Source organism: Accipiter gentilis, chromosome 10, assembly GCF_929443795.1.
Source record: "Accipiter gentilis chromosome 10, bAccGen1.1, whole genome shotgun sequence".
NCBI classification, from domain to species: Eukaryota; Metazoa; Chordata; class Aves; order Accipitriformes; family Accipitridae; genus Astur; species Astur gentilis.
In genome coordinates this window covers 16,428,713-16,453,475 of record NC_064889.1, presented here as the reverse complement: position 1 = coordinate 16,453,475, position 24,763 = coordinate 16,428,713, and the positions used below count along the sequence as shown (strand labels likewise).

At 44.6% G+C, this 24,763-nt stretch overlaps 2 protein-coding genes across 3 annotated transcripts; one reads left to right on the top strand and one right to left on the bottom strand.

The window, feature by feature from the left end:
• Positions 1 to 227: 227 nt before the first annotated feature.
• Positions 228 to 18,069, bottom strand: MESD (mesoderm development LRP chaperone). 2 transcript variants are annotated; one of them, XM_049812246.1, is made up of 4 exons: positions 17,792 to 18,069; positions 14,294 to 15,974; positions 3,720 to 3,952; positions 228 to 2,980 (listed from the first exon to the last, which is right to left on the bottom strand). In XM_049812246.1, exons 2-4 carry the CDS (start codon positions 14,396 to 14,398, stop codon positions 2,716 to 2,718), a joined length of 603 nt encoding a protein of 200 aa, XP_049668203.1. In that variant the 5' UTR covers positions 14,399 to 15,974; positions 17,792 to 18,069; the 3' UTR covers positions 228 to 2,715. The 2 variants fall into 2 exon arrangements, with proteins under 2 accessions (XP_049668203.1, XP_049668204.1); XM_049812247.1 differs by lacking the exons at positions 14,294 to 15,974; positions 17,792 to 18,069 and adding an exon at positions 8,293 to 8,508.
• A 1,080-nt stretch (positions 18,070 to 19,149) lies between these two features.
• On the top strand, positions 19,150 to 24,202 carry TLNRD1 (talin rod domain containing 1). Its single transcript, XM_049812582.1, has one exon. It carries the CDS (start codon positions 19,794 to 19,796, stop codon positions 20,859 to 20,861), a length of 1,068 nt encoding a protein of 355 aa, XP_049668539.1. The 5' UTR covers positions 19,150 to 19,793; the 3' UTR covers positions 20,862 to 24,202.
• Positions 24,203 to 24,763: the final 561 nt, after the last annotated feature.

Sequence of the window (24,763 nt, the reverse complement as noted above, 5' to 3'; positions counted from 1 at the left end):
TCTTACATCATTACCAAATAACATCTGCTTATGCAACGCTGTACCAGGACAAGTGCTAGGGTCTCAAAGACTTATTGGTTTTAAAAGAGAACATAAGTTGTTTTGGAGTAGAGTTACGAACTGCGATACCAAAGACTGGCTGGTGAAGAAGTTCCTGCCAGACTGCCACGTTATAGTTACTAGTGTATTTAATTATTTTTTGAGCGTAAAGCATGAAAGAAGGAGAAGAAAAGTGGAAGACAGAAAAGCTACTCGAAGGCAGTGTTTTGTATTTTATATCAAAAGCAACCCTCAGGCCATTACTCCTATTAAAAACCTAAAAAAACTCCAAACACTTTAAAAATCAATTTATGTGGCACAAAACATGCCTGCATTTGGCACAGGCAACTTAATGACTCAACCAAACAAAACGCACAGTCAATTGGCTAGCTGAATCTCAACAAAGCTGTCCCCCCTCCTTTTAACTATAAAGCAAAAAGACCCAAGCTACTATAAACGCAGATTTATGAATGACTAAAACAAGTATCTATTCTCAAAAGCTGGGCTATAGCTAAAGTGTAGTAATTGTTTCTCCTCCTTGGCTAATTTGCTTTTGTATTATTTGTATACTGTTTCGCATTGCTTAATTATTTAGCTCAGGAAGAACCCAATTTGATCAAAAAAGAAATCATGTTTATGTTTTACAACATTAGGAAAAATACAGAAACTGCATTGCCATGTTTCTCATCATAATCTGAATTGTCATCTCTATATACCATAGATTTAAGTTGTAAAACGAAAAAACACATTAATATTTCATATTTATAGCATCATCTGACCTCTGTTCATCTCTTGAGATGAAAAGCAATATTCTTTAAAAAAAGGGGGGAGATACAAACCCAGAACACTTGACAAAATGATAAATTAGTTCTGGACAAGAAATGGACTGCACATCTCTCCTTAATGGAAGGTGATATCCAAGTATCTACAGAGACTCTTCTCAACTCCGCTGCACATTTGGGTTAATAGTAGAATATAGAAGTAATACAGTTAAACCGGAAGAAACACATGATTTTCACTTTTCCACTCAGACAAACAGGTACAGACCTGTTTAATGAAGTGTGGCCAGAAAGGTTTCTTTAATCCTAAATTCATACAAATATAATTAAAATTAAATAAACTGATCACCTGGAACCTTCATCAACATCATTTAGTCCTCATGTACAGAAACCAAAGACAAGTTAGTCTGTCTCCCGAATACCTAACTAAGGCATTTTACTACTCAGTGAGACAGTAAGTTTAGTGACATCTTTTATTTTAGAACAAGCACTCAGTAAGTCACAGCTTCCCACTTTTGATATTGAAGTATTCCACAAGATCAACCATTATGGTTCAGTTGGGACCTTTTATCCAAAACACTTGGATTTTAGCACCTTCAATAAAGAGTCAAAGTAACATCTTAGTAGTAACGAATGAAGACAGTTAATACTGTGCTCATCCCCTGGAAAATGATGTGGACCATACATACTAGGTGCATTTAGTCCTTAACAGATAATAAGGCAGAAGGGAAACACTTCTAAGCAATGGATTTAACTGAACACAATCTGAATAATAACAAAACCTCCCCAGTTATACAAAGTCTTTGAAAGAGAAATCACATTTGCTCCCATACATCAAACTTCATAGCATTTAAATCAAATGTTCGTTTACAATCAACCATGTCAGTCAGGAATCCGTACCCAAAAAATACCCCCGAACCTGATCTGGTTATTAAACTTCAGTGATAGCTCTAACTCAAACTCTGTACTGTAACTAGTGCTTTTTCAGAGATTTAAACAAAACCTTAAACCAGTAAAATGAATTCATTTCAGAGTTAAAGCTATTTCTTCTAGCTCACTGTCTAGATAATGGGGCATACATAACATTTGCTTCCACAGGCACAGTTCTTTGGCAGCAATAGCAATCTGAACAGCATGAATCTGACTTTTCCTTTCACCCCCGCACTGCTCACACAGGTGCTATAATTCATTAACATCCCATCATCACTTCTGATGGGTACAGAACCTCCTTTCTGCACTGGAGTGCATTAGCTGAGTATGTGCCTTATCTTCTTCCACCATGCTTCTAAGAACTTCTGTGGATTTCTGGGGACATACAGAATCAGTTTTGTTTATTTTATAAAGAAACAGGCAGTCTAACCACACACATCCTAAACACCATAATTTTAGGCATCTTTGGCCACTGTAACACTATTCTTTGCAATTTTAGGCAGTTTTGCCAACTGAGTCTAGCAAACTGGCTTCCAAGAGAATCTTTTAGCACTGTACTCTGCTATCTAACAGCATCTATGAATCAACAACCAACTTGCATACCCAAGACGGATGCAGCTACTACAGATGAACGTCGGTGTATTCTAAGATTGTATTTCTTCTTTTCCACTTAAATTAAGCTTGTGATGTTAGACACACAGATTTGTATGTTTATTTGAAACAACAACAAAGGCATAAAAAATTACAAACTAAAGTAGTCAATCGCTGGTATTAAACATTACCTTTCCTGTAACTAAACAAATGGCCCATATTAATAAGTAAACTGGTGTATTTCAACATAGAAGTCTTTTAACATCAGTAATCTCTGCTTCCTTCCTTCCACCCCCAATAAAGCCAGGAATTGTATGGAAAATTAGTTTCCCTCCAAGGAACAGCAGAGCAGCATTCAGTCTGGTTAACGCATCTGTCATAGATCATCTCTCTGTTTGGTTGCTCGGTTGTCCTCTTTGATGCTATTAGATTTCTTGTCTGCATCTTTTTTCTTCCTTGCTTTTTCAGGTTTTGTTTTGTTTTTCAGTTTCTCATTTTCTTCTGCTCCTTTGCCAGGATAAACCTGACCTTCCAGAGTAACATCCGCACACCTTTCTTGGTTTATCAGGAAGTCTTTGATCTCCCAGGCGTAACCGCCATCACGTAACATAAAGATGGCACGATTTGAGCCAACAATAAACCTAGAGGAAAGATATGTATTTTTTCATTTAGCTCTGTGCCCTTCAAACACTACAACATTTTGCTTAATTTGGATCACCTCCATGACTGAAGCATATATTTAAGAGCAAGAAGCTGGTCTTGCTGTTGCCTGGGGATGGGGACAAGAGAACAATTTTCTAGCACGTGTAAGAATAAAACATATTAAGTTTACAAATAACCAAGGAGGAGTTAAGAATACGAAGAAAACTGAAGAACTAATTCGGCACTACGTAAAATCCACTAACAGGCATTAAATTTGCTTTATACACTTACTGCAATCCTTCTCAGCCTCAATACAAGAGTGCAACATTCCTCTGTTTCAAAATGATCCTCTCTAAGAGAAAAATCACATTTTTTAGCCAGGGGAACAAAAAGCCTTTTGTGGTGACAAGTCTTCCAAGCGCGATGTTTTCCATCAAGCACATAAAGGCAAACTACTGCAGCTAAAACTGATAAATAGCTGAAACGTAATGAGATAAAAAAGAAACTAGGCTATATATAGATCACATGTAAGTGTTAAAAAGATTTGTGCACCACACCAGAATTTTTGTAGCATGACTTAAAACAAATTGGCATATAAACTGATACAGAAACGAAGAAATAGTGATGGACGATGGAGGTGGGGAAGGGCACAGGATGAACAGTTGAAAAGATTTTAATGAAGAAAGAAACAAGGGTTCTGTAAAAGCAAGAACTTTATCCTTGCATACAACAGCTTACCTTTGCACGTCATAGTTTGCATTGAAGAGACTGCCCTGCCACAAGCTAGTAATTTCTTCGGTCTCCTTTTCTGTGGGACTTCCCGACACTGTGACAAACATCATCAAAGTCTTCCCCTTTTTCGTCAGCTTCAGGATACTTTCAGGCTTGCCTGGATCAATTTTTGAGAAATCTATTGGTGCTGGAGGCCTCTTGTGTTCGGGAAGATCCCCTTCTTCAATGTCATCATCTTTCTGTTTTGAAAAGGAAAAGGAAGCTTTAAGCGCAACTGTTCCACAAAGCTGTTCTTTTTTGAAATTTCCCATTGTTTAGAGAATAGCTGCTTTGCTAAAGAGAAGTATTTTTTTAGTTTAATGATGGAGATTCTCAAACCAAAAGAAATAGTGAAGTTTGTTTCAGGATACTTCACCAAGAGTGCTCTTTCCATTTAAAACCTTCCATTTCAAAATGGATGCACATTTTCGTACTGACAGATAGAATCTCATTTTACCATGTACTGAGAAATCTTTAAGTCTTAAGGCTAATTCAATACAACTCCACCTAAGTATTTCATAAAAGAATATGTTTTTTCTTCACAGTTTCACAGACATTTATTAAGTATACGAGATGAACTGAGAAAGTTGTACTAATAAGCCTCATACACATAAATAAATAAAAGTGTTCATCTGCATATTGCTTTCAGAGGTCAAAACTCCCTTCTGGGAATCATGCAAACACTTGATAATTTAATATTCCTTACTTTGTGTCTTTAAACAAATAGAACCACAAGAATTCAGAATTTCAATGCTCATGCCACAGGAAAGAAAAAAACTTTTGATGCCTCTGCTCAGGTTGACAGGCATTTAAGTATTTGCAAAGGCAGAATTCAAACTGCTGCCCCTTAAAACGGCTCACAACAGAGAGGAGTGCATATAGTGACAACTTACATGGAGCCAGAACTTGATTTCTTAAACAGTATTTGTATCACAGAATTAAAAAGTTTTAAAAAAAAAAAAGAACAGAAAAACCCAGAAGTCTTATACTGGCATCCACGCAAGCACTACTAAATCAGCAGGAATTCAGGAAGATATTTTAGGTGGTGTTTTGCCTTCAAGCATTTAGTGAAAATATGCATCACTTCATTAGGACCATGAACTGTAGCAGCATTTAAAGATATTCCCTTCAGAAGCCTCAAAGGTCAGAAGCCAAGCTTGATTTTTAGATCTAAGTACACATTACCTTCTCATCTCTGCACATACACATATGCAAACTCAACATTGTCCTCTTACAACATCCCACACTGTTTAAAGGTTAAGGTTTCATACAAGTGACCCATGTTCTCTTCCCATCGATTATGTAGTTTGCTGCCTTTCTGACAAGACAGTTTAAAATTTAGTTACCACAGAATAAAAGTTGTGGAAGCCTTAGATTTTATCCTTTCTTTTCTTACTAATAATGTATTTATTTCAATTTTGCAAGTCTGAAGCATGCTTTCAAGTAGTTCGCATGCCTTTGCAAATTCCATATTAAGTGAATTGGGAGCAAAGGAGAGCCCCAGGAAAGTCCCACTGCCCTCACTAAGTGGGAACAATACTTACCTTAGAGGAAGCTGAAAAATGCTCATATTGGTAAAGTACAGTGAAAACACAAAATCTTACATGACTGACTGAAAAACACTCTTCAGAGGTAAAAGCAAATAAATGCTAATTTTAGATCAGTTTGGCTAGTGCAAAACCACTTATTTCACAGTTTTGAAAGGGAAAGGCAGAAACAAATATTTCCAAATACTCCTTACACAATACAGAAATTGACTTTGGATTCAGTGACAACATGACCTACTAACATATATTACCTATTTTCCCCTTTACTATTCAACTAAATGCTCACAAAGCTGTATTGTTACAGTTTGAATAGAAATATAAGCAGCAGTCGAAAGCTCCCCTACACAACACTTCTTTTCTTGATCCTGTACAAACTATCATGCAGTTTTGTATTTATAAAGCTATCTACAAAGTAAATGACTGGAAGAAGTGTAGGCTTTTGCTTTGAAATGTGTAGGAGATTCATTCATTTAAACATTAACATGAGGCTTCAGAGGGAAAGCATTACATAGATACAGTAATAGCTATATATTCCTTCTCCTCCCATTCTCATGCATTTCTCATCAATGCCCTGGATTTTTATTTTTAAAAATATTAGCAACATATTTCACCTAATTTCTCAGCCCATTCATTGATCTTAGCTCAGAGTCAAGCCTGAGAAACCCCGAGCTTATAACAATAATGAACTAGTTTAAGAATATGACATTTCAGTAACAGAAAGACCTCCAGACCAGATTCTCAGTTCTGTTTCCAGCTCCTCTGGACTCAAGGCTGCTGGAGAGTCCCTTTCCATGAGGGGAAATCCCTAGGTGGCTTCCTTCAAGCTCTAGTTGTGCAACTGAGCTGCTATAGCAACCTCTATCTCTTTTCCCCATTCCCCATGCTCATTTTCCACTAGATCACTCTCTGAGTTCACCAGGCAGTCATGCACGTGGTTGCGCCAGCACAGTGCAAGGGGCAGCACAAGAGCCTGAACAGAGAGGTGGCTGCTCCTTTTGGGAAGGCTGCTGGAGCCACAGCCTCAGCCTTGCCAGTCTTGTGGCTGAACCCAAGGATGTTATAGCCACCATCCTCCAATGCTTTTAGACTAATTGCCAGGGAAATAAAAAATATTAGGAGTCATCTCACTCACTTGAAAGCAATGACACTTGATTCTGTACAGATCTGTGCCCTGTGCCCCTCGCTCCCGAACATTAATTCCTGCTCTTATCCAAATTCATAATGGCCCCTTTGTTTCTCATCCCACCCCATCAAGTCCACTCATGCCTTTTCTCCTACTCTATCCTCCAGCCACCACCCCCTTGAGTCTTTCATGTTCCTTGTATGTGTTCTCACTACCATCAGGCAAAATGCCATACAGCTGACCATCAGAAGCTGCCATACAGAAGACCAAACAACCGTTAATTGTTGAGCCCCTGCTTCAGTAACTTTTTTCTTCTAAGGCTCTGGCTGTATGTGCATTTCCTCAGTGGCAATGCCAACCCAAGCAGCCAACTCCCCAGCTGCTCAGCCACATCTGCATGCAACACGGCTACAAGCATTTGTGCAGCACATGGTGAACTGGATCAGACACCTGCTCCAGCTAAAGAGGAAAAACCCTGAACAGCCTCCTGACCCCGCCTGCCTCATGGCTGGAACAGAATACACAGCCAAAGAATCACGACAGCATTAACTTGGGTCTCCCTTTCATCCAGGCATCCAATTCAAAAACTCGGAGATGCTCACCTTTTAAGATTTTTCCTACAATGCCCAGTTTGGCTGAAGTTGGCCAATATTATCATGTAAGCCTTGATTTTTTAGCAGCTGGGACCACCTGGTCCTTGGCTGATACCACTAACAGAAAGGTGAGCTTTGAGCTTTTTACATGATTTTATTTAAAACTTTAACTCAATTTTCTAAGAATCTCCCTTACTAAAGGGAGATACACAGCAACAGTCCATGGGATGCACAAGTCCACAAACCTGCCAACCACGTCCAAGGCAGACATCCTTACTTCTCACAGAAGTTACTTTATCTACATTACACGTACAAAACCTACTCCTCCACCTTGACTAACAGCTGTAACTGGTGTTACAGGAGACAGAAGTTTTCACTCTATTTCCTCCAGTTTTTGTGCAAAACGTTCTAGGGAACAGCCTCATGGGACAGAATAACACACTGCTGAGCACTCTGGCATTTATCAGAAGATGATGGAAGACAAAAATAGCGAAAAGAACTGAACAGTGGCATGACAACCACATGGAGAAAAGAGTGATGGGGAACTGCCAAAGAAAGTTGAGGCAGCGGGATGAAGGGGGACAAGAGAGAGCTGGAATTGGAAGCCGCCATTCGAGCAAGGAGTGGCAAGGAAGGAAACACCAAACCAAAAAACCAACTACATAGTACTCTGTAAACGTGAACTGAGTATTTCTCCCGCTATCCGCCCTTTGGCCATAAAACATATATCCCTTTATACCCCAAAAGAGCGACATTTACATCAAACCTGGCTGTTGGCATGCATCGACGGCATGTGTTTGGGGCTCAGGCGCTGGGAGGAGGGAAGGGGGCAGCAGGGCGAGCTGTGGGCACCCGGGGAGAGGGCAGTTCCCCAGGAGCCCCTTCCGTGCCCGCTCGCCCAGATTTTGCAACACCCCCCGCCCCACACACACACGCACACACAGAGGAACCCGGAGCCTCAGAGGAAGGAAACCGGCGCCTGCCACCCTAACGCCACCAGGCTTCGGGGATCCCTCCCTCCCGCCCATTCCAGGCCAGGGCCCCAGCCAGGCCCGGGGGAAGGACGGCCGGGCCGCGGGCGCCAAACCTCCCACCCTCCCCCGGCGGCGGCGGCGGCGCCGCGGGGCCGGGCAGAGCGGCCGCCCGACCGCCCGGCAGGGTTGCTCCGCGCCGGCAGCGCGGCCCGCCCGCTCCCCGCGCCGGCGGCAAACGCCGGGTCCCCTCTGGGGGCTCCGGGAGGCGCAGCCTCGCCGCGGGTCCCCCGCCCCTCCCCGCACCTCCCACTGCTCCAGCAGCCGAGCCATGTCCGCGTCGTTGTAGTCCCGAATGTCCTTCTTCTTGGCCGGCCCCGCTCGCCGCTTCCCCTCCGGCTCGGCGGCCCCGGCCGCCGCGCACAGCCACAGCGCCAGGCCCAGCAGGGCCCAGCCGGCGGCCGCCGCCATCTTCTCTCGGACCTCGCCGCCGCGGGAAGGCGGCCCCGGGCGCCTCGAGGGGCGGGGGCAGCGGCGGCTCGGGCCGGGGAGGAGGAGGAGGAGGAGGAGGAGGAGCTGGTCGGGGAGAACGGGCGAGAGGGCGGTGGGGCGGGCTGGGCGCCGCGGGGCGCTGGGACTCGAGCGGTGGGGTGGGACCAACAGCCGCCTTTTGGGCCAGTGGGCGGCTGCCGCGGGCGGGGCGGGTGCTGCTCCCCGAGGCGTGCCCGAGCACCGCGGTGGCGAGCACCCTCCTCCTCCTCTTCGTCCTCCTCCTCCTCCTCGTCCACCGCGATGTCGCACCCGGGCGTGCGAGGCGCTGTCCCGGCACAATGGGCCGTTTCAGGAGGCGCCCGCCCAGCCCCGGCCTGCTGCGGTCGGGGGCCGCTCTGGGTGTAGTCCCTGCAGGTCTTGGCCCAGAGGACTGACTGAAAGGTGGACGTTGTCGGGTCTTTTAAAAAAAGAAACGCGTGACGGACCAGCTCCTGGAATATAAGCTATGGGATTCCTTTTTGTTGCCTTTTTTTTTGAAGGCGGGATGACCAAGTATCTGTGTTCACTAATGGATGGGATAGGAACTGGGCCCATTGCACCGAGTCTTCTGATTTTAACTAGTATCCCCGTAATACTAGGTTTTTAGAAGAAGGCTTAAATAAAGCTGTTCGTTGACTAAAATACAACTCCAGAATGTCTGACCACCACAAAAAATTAAGAGGTACGGCTTTTTCTTTGTACAGACTACTTTTCCATTATCCAAAACAAACCAAATAGACAGATTGATATCTGCATAGCCTTATTTGCTCTAGAGTCGTCATTTTTTTCTTCATGGAAGCTGTTTTCATTATAGATAGCACCAGCTTCTCCTTGGCCTCTTGGACTTGGGACTCCAAGACGTTTAAACTTGGGAATTCAAGGAAGCATCACAGTAACAACTACTGGTAGATACGAATTGTGGTCAGGCTGATGAGTGAACAGGGTGCTTTTCCATTCCACTGGAAGCACTGGAGGGAGAGCAGGCTCAGAGCAGAGGAACGAATTCTCTAGAGTGAACAGTCCAACCCCAGTTCTGTTACTGTTCCATATAGTCCTATAATGAAATCGGGAGCCCACTGCCCTTATGGGCACAGCGTGCAAATACAAAACAAAAGCAGTCACTAGGCAGGGACGTGGGTTCGGGAGGCTTTCCGAAGCCTCGACTGACTATGCAAATGGTAGGATGCTGAAGGGCTGTGTAGCTTGTGAACGCCAGGGAGACATGCCACACGAAGCAGCAGCTTGCCAAGTGCATGCGTAGCATGAGAAACAGCAGAGGAGGATGTGGGATCCAAGATTTCAGCACCCTGATAAACAACCAGTCTGGTCTGCAACCTCCATACTGAGGGTTATCATTTTATAACATTTCAGACATACTGCCAGTGCGCCTGAGAAACAGGAAGCAGGGAGACCATAGCTATTCATGGAGCTTGTTAAATGTACAGTAACTGAAACGGGGTTTTAGTCAAGTACCTTTCACAAAGCTGTCCAGTAAGTCACTAATGAGCACATTTGCTCAGTGATTTCTCATTAAATGTAATGAACATCAGGTATACTGATTAATGAGGTTTTACTAAAATATGTTTCTGGTAACTTTTGTTATTACTGGATCACGCATACATTCACTGGAAAGAAAATAAAGACTAAAGATTCAATTTTGGAATGCTGGACTTGCAGCATATTTTCACTGAATTTCTACTGGGAAATATTTTCTTCAATTCTGTTTTCTCTTACTCAAACAAACCAAGCCAACTTTGACTTTCTTTAATATCTGGTCCTACATTCAGATGTGGATTTCAAAAGTAATCCAATTCCCTTTGGTGAGTGAACGAGTTGTTCAGTATATCCAGCACTGCACCAAACAACACTATACATCTCCTTGTCGTGCATATAAAAGCTTTAATTTGAAAGGGAGATATTTTTCATGCTTGGCACTGACCTTGCAGCTATCTCTGTTCAGGCAGAATTCTGTGTCCAGGAAGAACTTTTTCAACATATGCTCTTTGTGAAGTCAGCTGCAGCACAAACACCTATTCAGCCTCTGTACTCCGCTGTTCTTTCCCATGCAAGAAACAAAAGCAATGCAGCTAGAAATACTTACCACTGACAGGGGCAAATTAAATTGCATTTTCTTTTTATTGAAGCACACTGTGTTTTGTTCAGAGTATCTATAGAATCATACAAATATGCTTTTTACAGCTTAAGCATTTTTCATGTTCCATAATAGTTTTTATAGTCCTAGTAGCTAACACTATTATGATTACAATATAGAATATATCCGATAATAGATGGCTACTTTCATTGTAGATTGCAAAAGTAAAGTGTTTAAGGCTTTACCTTGTAGCTTCCCCTCTAGTCATGCTAGGGAATGTCTCAAGCTATGGCTATCATTTCTGCTTCTACAATACGCAAATTTTATGAGTAGTACTTTCAATTATAAAGTTACACCTTATCAGAAAGGCAAATCTACCTCCCTCTGTTGATGTAAACTGTTTTCATTATTGAGTAGGGTTGAGTCAGCAAGGCTTCAGGATGTTCTAAATTTCTGTTAATGAAGTTTGGGATTCTCTCCTTTTTTTAAAAAAATATAACTTGCATTTTTTGAATTATACTTGTGCAAAATATATTTCCCATACCATTATTCCTTATGAGTTAGGAGAAGAATGCACATATATTTTTAGCTGCCAAAAGCTCTCTCAAGTCTTTGCTGATGGAGGGGTTTTGTGTGCAGTTTTCTATTTTAAAGTGGATTCTCATTCATCACATTTTACTTTTCTTTGCAAATAGAGTACAGTAGGGTCTTAAAGCTTGTCCCTTGACATTCCTTGGAATGAAACCTTGGAAAGAACAAAGAACTTGACTTCATCAAGGAAAGGGCAGTGCTGTCTTGAAAGGACATATAGACAATTAAGAGATTGAACTAACAGGATCAGAAGATCAGCCTAAAGCATGCAGAAGCGAGAATGAACATGCAAGGGCTACCCTGCTATCAACACATGCTGTGTCTGGAAGAATTAATTCATTTTAAGAACTCTACTAATACAAGAGGATGTTTTATAGTGGCTCAGATGAATGCAGTGTTGCAAAAGGCAGCCTTTTAGTGATTACTTTGAGTATCTAAAATGATTGAGGTCTGGTGTACAGCCGTGCTCTTTATACAGCCCGACAGGCATTAGAACTGCTTTTGCACCTACCAGCTTAGTAAAGGACCAGGACAATATTGTGTTAAACAATACAGAAGACTTGCCGAGTAACAGAGCCCAGAAAACTCGAAGCAAGTTTTGAGATGACCCAGAATTCAGAGTATTCTTACCCCATTTAAAAGCATTGTCATACATTTTACAGAATGTCAGCATATTCTGAGTTACTTTCAGTAACACATTCAAAATTAATGCTTTCATAGGTCAAATTATCTTAAGTACCCTAAATGCTCCCCTGCAGAGACGATCTAATGCATGAACTCTCACGCAAAGACAGTGCATGTGTTATTTCAGACCTCTAAATGCCATCACATTTGGAGGGAAACTTGAAGAATCGGACCTGAACATGTTATCTTTAAAAAAAAGAGTATTTCTAAATCTCAAGAAAGGAAAGAAAATATCCTTTTTAATACTGTTACTAGCAAGCAAAATATGCTGTCATCTAGAGCACAAAGATTTGAATGAGTCAGAATAATTTCAGTCCTCAAATTAATTTCATGCATAAAACAAGCACACTCACTTGCCATCTATTAAGAGAACGCAGATTTTTGTTCCAGACCTTGAATTCCTGGGTCCAATTTGAAAAATTAAGTCTTTATTCAAAATTCTCCCAAATTAGGGGTTAATTATTGTGATTTGGACATGAAAATCTGATTCAGGTACTAACCTTGAAATTCAGATTCTGAATTCAGTCTTGACCACAAAATAAATCTTTGTCCTAACTTTATGTTATCCTGCGCATGTGCATTTTATAAATTAAAACTCATTGACTGAATGGAGATGTTTGACAAATTATATGTTAGCTTTGCATCGTTACCTATCTGATCAGGTTTGGGGAGGGGGTATGACACCTGACTTTCTAGTCAGCTGCAATAAAGCTATAAACTGTAATCCTTAAATTCAGAAACACCACAGAATGTTCCTGTTAATACTCATCTTACTGCAAGAGTCACTACAAATCTGTGCTGGTTAAAACTATGTACTAGTTACACAATTTAAAGTTACCCTATTAAGAAAAGAATTACATTAAATCAATGTCAAAGAAGGTTTACACAGTTCCCACAGGAATTCCATTTATAGTCTAATTTCCACAAGCTAAGTGAAATTAATTTTGTAGTCCCAATTTAATTTTAGGTTTACAGGTCAGTTTTGGCACCTACATCTAATGTAAGTAATACATTACATGAACTTCTGATGACTTAAAGGTGCTAGACTTAAACCGGCAATGGTCAACAGCTCTCCTCATAGAACACACAGGTACAATGAGAAAAGTGTAGGATCAGAGACTCCTATGAAAACATCTATTAAATTTCTCTCATGATATATATTAAAAAAAAAAGGGGGGGAACAGGGAGACAGGGGGAGGGGAACCCAAACCCTTCTGTAAAGTATTACAGCTGCACAACAGAACATACTACCAAAAGTGCAATTCAGGAAGGGTGGGCCCTTGCACATTTTGTTCAAAATACTGTGTTCTCTTTTGATCTCACCCCACCCACCCCCCCACCCCCCCCAGACCTAAGAGTCTCAAGGGAGGGTCTTGGATTCCTGTTTATGCTGGACCATTCTAATCAATAGCATTTACCACTCTTCCATTAAGTGCTTCTGAGTTTCAAGCCAACTGACCTACAAACCTGGCCCTCCTTGCCTGCTCCAGGGAGGGAGAATGGCCACAAGGAGCTACGTTGCACCTAATGCTCTCCTAGGCACTTGCCTCATAAAACATGAGGTGTAGGATGGATATCCACATGTGTAGATGGTAGATAAGAACATGGAGCAGAAAGCCATTACTGGCTGTATCAACATAAAATATGGCACAGCCTTCCATTCCATGCAAGAGGAGTTTTATAGCTGTGTTTTCCTTTTCATAAAAACGTGTCTCTTTTCCATGTCAATGTATTAAATATCCACGGTAACAGCAGGGGACAACCAATCAATTATATATGGTAAGTGGTGAAAACAACAGTATAATAAATGGTGAATAAAAGGACAACAAAATAAAAACCACTTTTCTGTATTATCTTTCAGTTGAGCAACAGGAGCTGACTGGTATTTTAGACATAACTGAGACATTTACATTGCTGGTATCTGCGTAATAAATTTTTTCTTACCTTTGATACTGTGTTTCTGACTATACCATATTAAAAAAAACCAAACCCAAACCAACAAAAAACCCTACATCAAAACACCAAGGTTAAGCCTGTCTGTGAAAGCCCACCTATTATTCTAAAAGCTACTTATTAATACACAAAATAATTTTCAAAGAAAAACCAAAACTTGTGACTGTGCTCGCATTTTGCTGTTGTAAGTGACCAGTTAACTGTTCCTCCCCATCTCTAGCTGTCTTTTTGTGCTACACACAGACCAGTTCTCAGGTTGCATCCCCAGTGTATCAACCATGATTACCTCTGCAGACCCGAGACAGACCCAGACCTTACAGTTTTAGTCTCTTGTGAAGTAATGACTCTAAGTACTGACCACAAAACACTTACTTAGCACCAAGCCATTTAAGACAAAATAGATCTTAAAAACAATAAAACAGTCAACACACTTGCCTTTCCTTCCGTATGACTTACCATTCCATTCCTGCAAAAAGGAAGCCCAGCTTTTTCCAGCCTCTTCTGCAAAGTCTGCCTCTGTGTTAAATTATTTCTTCCATCAGTCTCTGCCAACTTTATCATCCTCTGATTTGTAGTTCTCAGCCTGACAAACCAGCTGCATCCCTCAGAATTGGAGCTATCGTTCTTGTAATTACCACCTCATGGGTTTAGCCACATATAGCTGACACAGGGGAACCACTGAATTGCCTTTTATTCCTTCATCAGCTAGCTCCCTATTAAGTTAGATCGATACATCTATACAGGAAAGTAATATAAAGTAGTATAACCCATTGTATAGTAACTTCCTCTCACCAACCTGGCCACATACAGTGTTCATAAAATTATTACAACTTGGTATTCTTCAGCTATTACTCAACACTGGCTACACTGGCAAAAATCAATTCCTCCCTCACAAAAAAAAAAAAAAAAAAAAAAAAAAAAAAGAAAAGATTTTACTAAGCAATAAAAGGGCCAAGTCCTGTGAGGTGATTCAGGAAAAAAGGCTTCAGCCTCCAGTTTCTGTTGTACTAAGCACAATGCAAAATAAAGATCAATGTGAAGAAAGAAGAGCTCATACAAGTAAGCCAATCTTCTGTACACTACTAAGCCACATTAAAAAGCCTTTTAATCCCTTGTATCTGACAATGCCTGCTGTTTTGAACCCCAGAGAGTTATTTCATTCAGACTCTGTCAGTGAAAGCTTTTTAAGGCCAAGCGTGGCCACCTGAATTTCATGTCTTCTAAGTCTTTACACCAATTCCCAGAGCTGCCCAAGTCCCGCAGGTCACCTTTGGACTCAGCAGCCATGAAATAAATGGGTACGCAGACATTCTCCTTCAGAGAGATGTGCCAAAGACTTATGAAGGAAATAATACCCACCCCAAACATCACCGAGTAAAACTTTGCTCCTAAACCACACAGATACATCTACCTGACCTTTAAAGCATGTATCTAGCTGATCTATTCCACTCAAATTGCCAGACCCAAGAGAATCTGCCTTCAAGGCTGCCTTTTAGAATAAGACTGTGCGTTTATGGTCAAATAATAACCATGGTAAACACAGACCGTGGGTGATCTTGAACCCAGCCATGCCAGGTGTACTTATGATGCAACAACACAGTCTGAAGGAAGGTTCTAACAGGCAGCTGCTCCAAGAAATGCCTCTTCCATGGTGCAAACAACCAATTAAGGTGGCATTTTCTACATTATTTTTTCAAACAGTGAAAGTCAGGTCACTCTTCATCATACATTTCATATGCAAAAAGGCTGAACACCCAGGGCCGCTACTGGAGGAAAAGGACATTTAGCAAGACTGCCTGGGAAACTGTCCACAAGCAACACCTACGACATGACAGTCATTACCAGTTCTGCCCCTTGCTAATGCTGAGGCTGATAAGCACTGGATCAGTCTTGTGGACAGATTAAAGGAGCTCAAAGAATATTTGCTTTATATTATAGCAGTTACTAAGAGCTTTGGTGGCCCTGTCAGCTGCTAGGAACTGCCATGGGTTAAGGCCTAGCTGTGTTTCTGGTGTGGGCAGCTGGGAGGAAGGCTGGTGCAGGAGCCACAGCAGGAACTGTCCAAACCAAGGATCTCTCCGCTTTGTCCTTGGGGAATGGCACAAATCATACGGAACATCATGGCAGGCGGCAGCATCTATAAATGGAAACGATTATTAGGTCATTTAACACCTCTTCTAGCCAGGGGTGAGACCTACGTTTTCTAAAATGAAAACTTTCAAACCCTAATTAAATGTAGTCAATCCTCATTAAAAATAAACTAGGTTAGTATTTATGTGAGGCATTCCTTGTGCTACATAATATCTCACTGCCTCATTTAAGGACATGCTGAAAATATTTTGAAATGCAATTCAGCTGGCTGCTTCTGCCCATTGATTTTTATTTTTCAGAGTACTCTGAAATCATTCCTATTTATAGTTTTGAAAACGAGTTGCTGGCAGTAAGCCAAAATTGCTTAGGCCCAAATCATGACCTTCCTTTAAACTGCTATAATCTGACTCAAGTAAACAGAATTTCCCTCACACTGTTTCTGTGAGGAGGGATGGGTGGAGAACTGCCGTATTTTTTCGACACACCCAAAGACCAGTATCTGCCCCTTTCCTCAAGCCTGGCTCTACGGAAAGGGTTCCCCCCCTCCTTCCCCCCCCCCCCCCCCCCCCCCTGCCCCCCAGAAGCATGCATCCTGTTAACCCTCCACTTCCACATCTGTAGTCATCCTGCTCCCGTCCCGCTCCATAAGTCCACAGAGAAGGCCAAGGGTTCCTCTAGCTAATAGGTGAGCATATGTACAAATAAACTTGTCCGAAGCTCTTTAAATGTAAGCAGTCTATTAGATGGGCTCCGTTTGTGCCAGGACATCGCCGGATCTGGCCTGCAAGTGAGCAGTCTGGTCCAATTTTTAGTTATTTCAAGGTCACTTATACCCCTGCAGTAGTATAAATGTAGCAGGATGTTAACGTGAATTGGGACAAACGCATTTCTAGATTTCTGTAGCCTGCTAAATGCATTGTAACTGCCTAGAATTAAGAGGCTAAGTTAAAACAGGAAAGTCTTGGTGAAAGAAGCAAAAGAATGTTATTTAGCTGCAGCTTAAGCTGCAGCAAAATATGTAACAAATGGAAGATGTGGTTTCAACATGGACCCTGATTATTGAGGATTATGTTGACGGAGATACGGCGTAACAGGAGAGAATCTGATGCGTGGGACGTAAATATTCTCGTCGGCGTTGTTTACCAAACTCTATATTCCCTTTGGAAGCATCCCAGGCAGCATTAAACCCATCTTCTTATAACTTGTTCCAGCCCAATTAGTAATTTGATTATTGTTTAATGGCATTTACTTGAACGCCTCAGAGTTACTGAGCCTAGCATCTTGCTTTTGACAAGAATCGTCTAATAAAGTTCTTGGTGTGCTGCAGATTGGAAACAGGCCAGAGAAAGTCGGCTTTGCAGAGGCTTTCCGTACACAGTTCGCGTCAGCAGTTTTACATTTTCCCCTGCTAAATCCTAACAAACGGTAAGCAGTCTTCAGAAACAATGACAGGAACATGAAAGAAACACACTCAATTCATTTTCATTGGTTTAAAAAATGGGTCGAGACCAGCGCTGAGGGAAGCATCTCTATGCAGATACAGATGCAGCGATGCCCCGTACCGTATTTACGGCACCGACTGCGACTAGCAAGAGGTTGGGCTTTTTAACTCCGTGGGAGCAAAGCCCGCCGAAGCCCCGCGCCCGCTGTCTTGAGCGCCGTGAGACCGTCTTTGGTCCGTCGCCGTGCCGGCCGCAATAGGGGACGGATTCTTCCACCTGAAGCGCGACAGTCCGCAAAGGGCGCTCGGTGCCGCGGCCCCGGCGCTGCCAGCCCCGCCGCCCTGCCCTGCCCTGCCGTGCCCTGCGGCACCGGGCCGAGCGCTGACAGGGGCCGGAGTTTTGACCGGAACGTCGAACTTACCTGGCGGGCCGCCCGGGGCAGCAGGCCTGGCGGGCGCAGCGCGCCGCGGGGAGCGGCACCCGGGGCGCCGGTGCCCCGGCGGGCTGGGGCGGAGGGCGGCTTCTCGGCATCTCCTCCGTCGCCGATGTCCGACTGCGCGACGCGCTCCCGCCCAATCGGCGGCCGCACCGGCCCGCCCGGGCTGAGCTCATCCGGCTGCCCCTCTCCGGCTTCCCTTTCACTTTCCTCCCACCGGCCTGGCCTGGCCTGGCCTCGCCTCTGCTCTCTCTTCCCCTCCTCACCCCCCCGCGCCTCCCCCCCGCCGTCGTTTATTTATTCGTTCAGCCCTCTCTAATCCCGCGCCCGCCGGGGACGGGGTTCGCCTCACGTCTGAGGGGAGGGGAGGAGAAAGGGGGGAGGGGGGGGGCGGCGGCCGTTGGGGCCGTTGGCGCCGTTGGCCGGTGCCCGGCGCGGGCCCGCGGCCGCCGGTCGGCCGGGCGGGCGGTGCCTCCCGCGGCACGGCGCTGCTGCCCCCTCCGCCTGGGAGGAGCGTGAGGCGGCGGGCGTGGAGCGGGGCGGCGGGGGGAGGGCAGGATTTAAACGAAGGGCGGTGACACCGCACAAAAGATTTCGATAGGCTTAAGTGAGGTTACAGCAAAGGCAACGGGGAGGGGGGAGCCTCCCTCAGAGCCATGCAGCGTCTGGCTGGCAGATCCGCCGCAGCCGCCTCTTCCCAGTAGTTTGTCTGAAAGCCTGAGAAAGGGAATTTAAAAGAAGATTTCCTCCCCCTCTTCTTTTTTTTTTTTTCTTCTTTTTTTTTTTTTCCTCTTTTTTTTCTTTTTTTTTTTTTTTTCTTTTTTTTTTTTTCCCTGGGAGTTGGCGACTCAGCCAGAAAACATGGCAGGAGGAGCGCAAGGCCGGGCGGGTCGCAGCATCCGCGGCTGTAGCCCGGAGCCACCACCCTTGTTTGCGGGCAGAGCCTGAGTTGGTGCGGCGGCGGCCACAGCGGGAGCCGGGCGAGGAGGGGCCGGCGGCGCCGAGTCTGCGGGGCCCTGGGCGAAGGGGCATGGACCGCGGCGGCGGGGAGCGAGCTCGCAGCGGCCGCGTGAATGATCGAGGCAGGAAGGAGTGAGGCAGCGGCAGAAGGAAGGGGAACGGATCCCGCGCGCCCGCCCCCAGCACCCGGATCCGGTGGATCTTTTTTTTTTTTTTTTTTTTCCCTCCCCCCTCTCCCCTCTCTCTCTTCTTTTCCGCCCGTCCCCTCCGTCCCCTCCCGCGGCTCCCCTCCCGTCCCGGTTCCCCGCGGCGCCCCCTCTCCCCTCCCCGGCCCGGCGGCGGGGTGCGCGGCGGGGCTGTGGCGGCGCGGGGCGGCGGGCGGGCCACACCCTCCGCGGCGCTTCCTGCGAGCCGGCGGCGCGGGGCCGCGGCGGGCGCGCCGGGGGCGGCACATGGTGCGCAGCCGCCGCCCCTCCGGCCCCCGCGAGCTGCGCCCGGCTGGCGCTCGCCGAGCGGAGGAGAGGAGCCGGCGGCGCGGTAGCAACTCGGCGGGCTGCGCCCCTGCCCCGACCCCGTGCCACTGCCCGGCGTCGCTGAGGTATTCCGTCTCGTAAAGGGGAACTTTGCGCAGGATCCCGCAGCCGGGAAGCCGGAGGAGGAGGAGGTGGTGGAAGGGAGGGAAGCCAACGTGCGGAAACAAAAAAAAAAAAAAAGAAATCTTTTTAGCCAAACGATGCCGGAGCGGGGCCCGGGGGCTCCCGGCGAGCGCCGAGCCGCCGCGGGAGCGCCGTAGGAGCGAAGGCTGGCGCCGGAGCGGGGCGGGCGCCCCGGCGGAGCTCGCTCCCCGCAGCAGCGGCAGCCCCGGCGCCCAGAGCCTTTTCTTGCCTCCCGGCGATTAATGGAATGATGTTGCGGAAAAGGCAGAGCGATCCTGCCGGGCTCAGTCGGGACTGCTCGGGCGGCGGCGGCGGCGGCAGAGGCGGTGGCAGCGGGGTAGCGAGCGGCATGCGAGTGCCCCCCCGGCGCTATGGCTAGCGGTGGCTCTGGCAAGTCCAGCAGCGAGGTGTCTGGCGGCGGCATCCCCAGCAGCGGTTCCCTGCAGAGGAAGAAGCTCATCTCTATCTGCGACCACTGCAAGATCAAGATGCAACTGGTGGCCGATCTGCTTCTGCTGTCGAGCGAGACCAGGCCGGTGAACACCGAGAGCCTGTCTGTCTTCGGCGAGTCCTTCGAGAAGTGCAGGGACACGATCATTGCCAGGACCAAAGGACTCTCCATCTTGACCCATGACGTCCAGAGCCAGCTCAACATGGGACGCTTCGGGGAGGTGGGGGAAAGCCTGATGGAGATGGGGGAGCTGGTGGTCTCCCTGACCGAATGCTCTGCCCATGCTGCCTACCTGGCTGCGGTGGAGACTCCGGGGGCCCAGCCTGCTATGCCTGGCTTGGTGGATCGCTACAAGGTGACCCGATGTAGGCATGAGGTGGAGCACGGCTGCGGGGTCCTCAAGACCACCCCTTTGGCAGACATGAGCCCTCAGCTCCTGCTGGAGGTTTCTCAGAACATGTCCAAGAACTTGAAATTCCTGACAGACGCCTGCGTGCTGGCCAGTGAGAAATCCAAGGATAAATTTGCTAAGGAGCAGTTCAAACTCAGTGTCAAATGTATGAGCACCAGCGCCTCTGCCCTCTTGGCGTGCGTCAAGGAGGTCAAGACTTCACCCAGCGAGCTGACCAGGAACCGATGCGTCTTGTTCAGTGGACCTTTGGTGCAGTCTGTCTACGCTCTGGTGGGCTTTGCCACTGAGCCCCAGTTTTTGGGTAAAGCTGCCACCATTAATCCAGAGGGCAAAGCTGTGCAAACTGCCATCCTAGGAGGAGCCATGAGTGTGGTATCTGCTTGTGTGCTCCTGACCCAATGCCTCAGGGATATAGCCCAACACCCCGAAAGTAGCACCAAAATGAGCGATTACAGGGAAAGGTTGAGGAACTCAGCTTGCGCCGTCTCGGATGGTTGCAACCTGTTATCTCAGGCACTAAGAGAAAGATCTTCACCCAGGACTTTACCGCCAGTGAACTCCAATTCTGTGAATTAACCCCCACATCTTCTGTTTAGATCCCAGTCATTGCTAAAGGAAAATAATATCCCACCTCCTCACCCCTTTTTTTGTATACCAAAGAATTTGCTTGGATGAGCCCCATCCTTTGATTTCATGCGGTGAAGAAGCAGAACACATTCAAACCATACGTACTAATAAAGGTAGCCAGTTTTGGCTTCTTTTTCTTTAAAGTCAAGCAAGTATCTGCAGATAAATTTTCCTTTATTCAACAAGGTCTTCACACAAATGGTAATAACTGTTTAAAAGTTTTTTTTTATATTTGGGGAGGTGGGGGTATCTTAAAAAAGGAGGAAAAAAAAAAAAAAAAAAAGAAGCTTTAATCGCGCTGGGTGCGGTTTTTAAAGTTTGTCTTGTCTTGTCTTCCGAAATTTCCCTTCTAAATTTTACTGTTCGGTTGTGCAGGAAAAAGGTTACCTCAGTTCTCACTCATTTAAAAAAAAAAAAATGAAAAAAAACCCAACAACACATAGATGATGGATGTAGCTACTATTTTGTTTGTTTTTGTTTTGTATGACTTTTTTTTTTTTATTTTGCATCAAGTGTTAGGTTAGAAGTGCATTTGGTGTGTAGGAGTGGAAGGACTGGAGGTTGTGATTATGTTTTCCATGTGTTGATTTCCAAACTGGGGGAAAAGCTACTGTGAGTGTTTAAACAAACAAACAAAAAAATTACACTATAACAAAAGTGATTTTTAATTTTTTTCCAATGTCAGTTTTTATCTTGCATGTACTGGAGTATTTATTTCATCTATTAAAATGTTATGTTTCTCAGATGTCTTTCTGTGAATCTCTTAATACTTGAATAATTGAACAACTAGGCCTGTTTGCATTGTATGTCATTTCCCCCAGGGAATGGGTGGTACAAATGTTACTGTAGTTCTAGACAGCAGCATACAGGCCTCAATTCAGTTCTTCTGTTTTCATAAGTAATAACTGTCTCTCCCCCAGTACTATTCCTCCTCCTCAGGACACCTCTGAGAGAGAGAACTCTCTAGTTGTATTTGTGGAAAGCTGGACAGTGCTGTAGGCATTGGGATTGCTCTGTCTGCAGAGTGCTGCCGGTTGCTGCAGTGGCATAGGCTGGCTTTGTTTGCCTTTATCAGCATTCTGTGTTACCTTTTGAGAAGTTTTGTATTTTAACTTTTGCAGGTGTTGTGAGCCATCAGTGTTAAATTTGTGAGTTTCCATATCAATTTATTTCTTGATAAACTTTACCCTGCTGGATAGCCCTGTGTGTGTTGCGTGTGTCTGCCTAGGACTGCGAAGGTTTGCCGGAGTGGGCCCTTTGATTCCTCAGAGGTTTGTGTTGGAGCTCCTCAGTACAGATTTCTGTCAAAGTAGTCCGAGTTTGATGTTGTAGATAACAGGAAAAATTAGCTAACTTTTGAGGCCCAGTCCACCTCCAGTTGAATTCCTTGGGAATTGTGAGTGAACCTTAGGGGTACGCTGCAGTAGTTCCCATAATTGCAATGGCGATTTTTTTCAGCCTGGTCTTTGTGGACCTGTGGGATCTGTTGCCTTCTATACGTTCCATGAAAGGTAAATAGAAGAGCGAATCTTCGGGCTTTGTTTGTCTGCCCAGCTGCAGAGCATAATTGGATATTATTTTTTTTTTTTTTAATATGTCTGCAAATTGAACAATGTTGAAAGCTATTGGAGAATGTACCTTAAAAATGTGGTTACCGTGGTTTGAACCTTTACTGTACAAGTACTGTCCTATTTCTTCCTTTGAATAAGTAAACCTTTTGGTTTGGGATATGGAACAGTCCTGGAATGATGAAAGGTCTTCCTTTTATAGCTTTGTTGTTTCTCTTGCCTGTGATGCTTTTACTTAATTTCAAAGGGGAGTGAAACATTACTGGGTTGTGGACAAATACATCCTGTTGAAGGAGATACAAGCTAAGCTTATATATCTGTATATTCAAGGTTAGAAAAAAATAATTCCTGGACTTAAGTACAGTGGACCCCAGTATTAGGTTTTGTTTATTTTTAAATGAAACTTTTCTGACTTCAGTGAATTGTATGATTAGGACTTTGTGAAAAATCAGTCCAAGCTACATTCCCCTGGGGTATGGTTTTCTCACTGTGTTATATCTCTGATGCAGTACAAGCCTAGCAGTATATGCTGCGAAAAGGCACGGATGTCTGCATCTGTGTGGTACAGTATAAAAGTTTTCTCGCTGTTTTTTTCATAAATAAATATTTATTTATCAAAACACGCTGTTCTACCTTTGAGTTAGATGCCTCCACAGGTATTTCCTCAGCAGCTCTCTCACATGTGCGCGCACACACACACACGTTTTCCCATCTGGATGGCAGGAACAGCTGTAGGACTCCGGAGGAATTCATAGGAGGCCAGGGTCACCTCCAGGGAGGTCCTGTGCCTCTGTAGTGTTTGCGGTTGTCTGTTCAACTGTCTTTTCTATCTCCCTCGCATGTAGCACGTCTCTGTGGAAGCCGAGATACTATTCCAATCTATCCTTCTTTTTGCAGTTGCACTGAGGGGAAGGAGGAAAAAGGGATTGTAGCAAACATAATGCTTTCAGGATGTACTATCTTGTGTGGCTGCAGACAGGAGGTGAGGAGCTGGCTCCACCCTTCCTTTGCCTAGATCCTAGATGGTGCAGAACTTCGTGTGGGACGTGTGGAGATGGTGCTGAGGAGGCTGCAGGGCAGTGCTGCTCAAGGAGGGTATGGGTACTGGGGTGGCATCCTTTAGCTCCGGTGCTTTTAAGTTACTGTGACCTACATTCGTGAGGCCTGCTTCCAGCTATAAAGTCAGAGGATTCTGAAGGGCAGCTCTGCAGCATGTCTGACAAAAAAAAAGTAACGTCCCACTGGCTCCTTTGATGTTTCTACTTAATAATTTTTGGTGCCGCTGAACTAATTAGATTCTTTTTGATTCATTTATACATTATTGAGGTTATATGGATCACAGTGCAGCCTCCTTATTACCTCTGCATATGAAAGGCAATATGTTATTCATGATGACAGTGCCGATTTTTGTTGTGGTAAGACTTTGTTTTAAGTGGTTTAGTGCAATTTTTGTTTTAACAAGGATACTGCAGATTCTTCCCCCCTTTCTGATTATATTTTGGAGTACATGCGTACATATATAAATAAATATGTATCTTCTTTTTCCTTTTTTAACACTGAAGGAGAACAAACTGCTCTAGATCTCCCTTTGCTTTGGAGGTGTGTGGGGTTTTGGTGGGTTTTATAAAATAAAACATGAAATGTAGCCAGGCCATGATTTTAGTTAACAGGCTGATTGAAAAAAAAAAAAAAAAAAAAAAAAAGATACACAAGTAGTAAATTCACCAAAGTAACTTACTGTAATATTTTAGAATAACAGTTATTTTCAAACTTCAAAATGCTCAACATTTCTTTCCAGAGTAGAACTCATACAAAGGGAGCCATGCACTCCCTGGCCTCAGCTCAAGAGCTTATCTGTCAAGATCTGTGCTATTCATATAATTAGCACAGCAAAGTTTAAAAACAAAAAAAAAAAACAAACAAAAAAAAAAAAAAAGAGAAAAAAAGGCTCCATGCAAACAAGTACAACTGTTTTTATGCACTCTCAGTAAATGATTAACAGGGAAAAAGTCTATATATACATATGCATGTTGTGGCATTTTCTGAGTGGTTCCACTACTAAGCGTGAACATATATTTTAAATGCTGTAGTGCCACATTTATAAAGACAATTTATATTGCAATAATTTATTTGGAATGTATTCCTATAGAATATTCTGATATAAGACATTATTTCAGTAGGTATTTTCACGTTGCTCGTTTACTTTGTACTCTCTGGGACAGAAAAAATACATAATGAACTAGTTTTCAGGGTGCAATTGCAGGCCCCATCGAGGTCACTGAT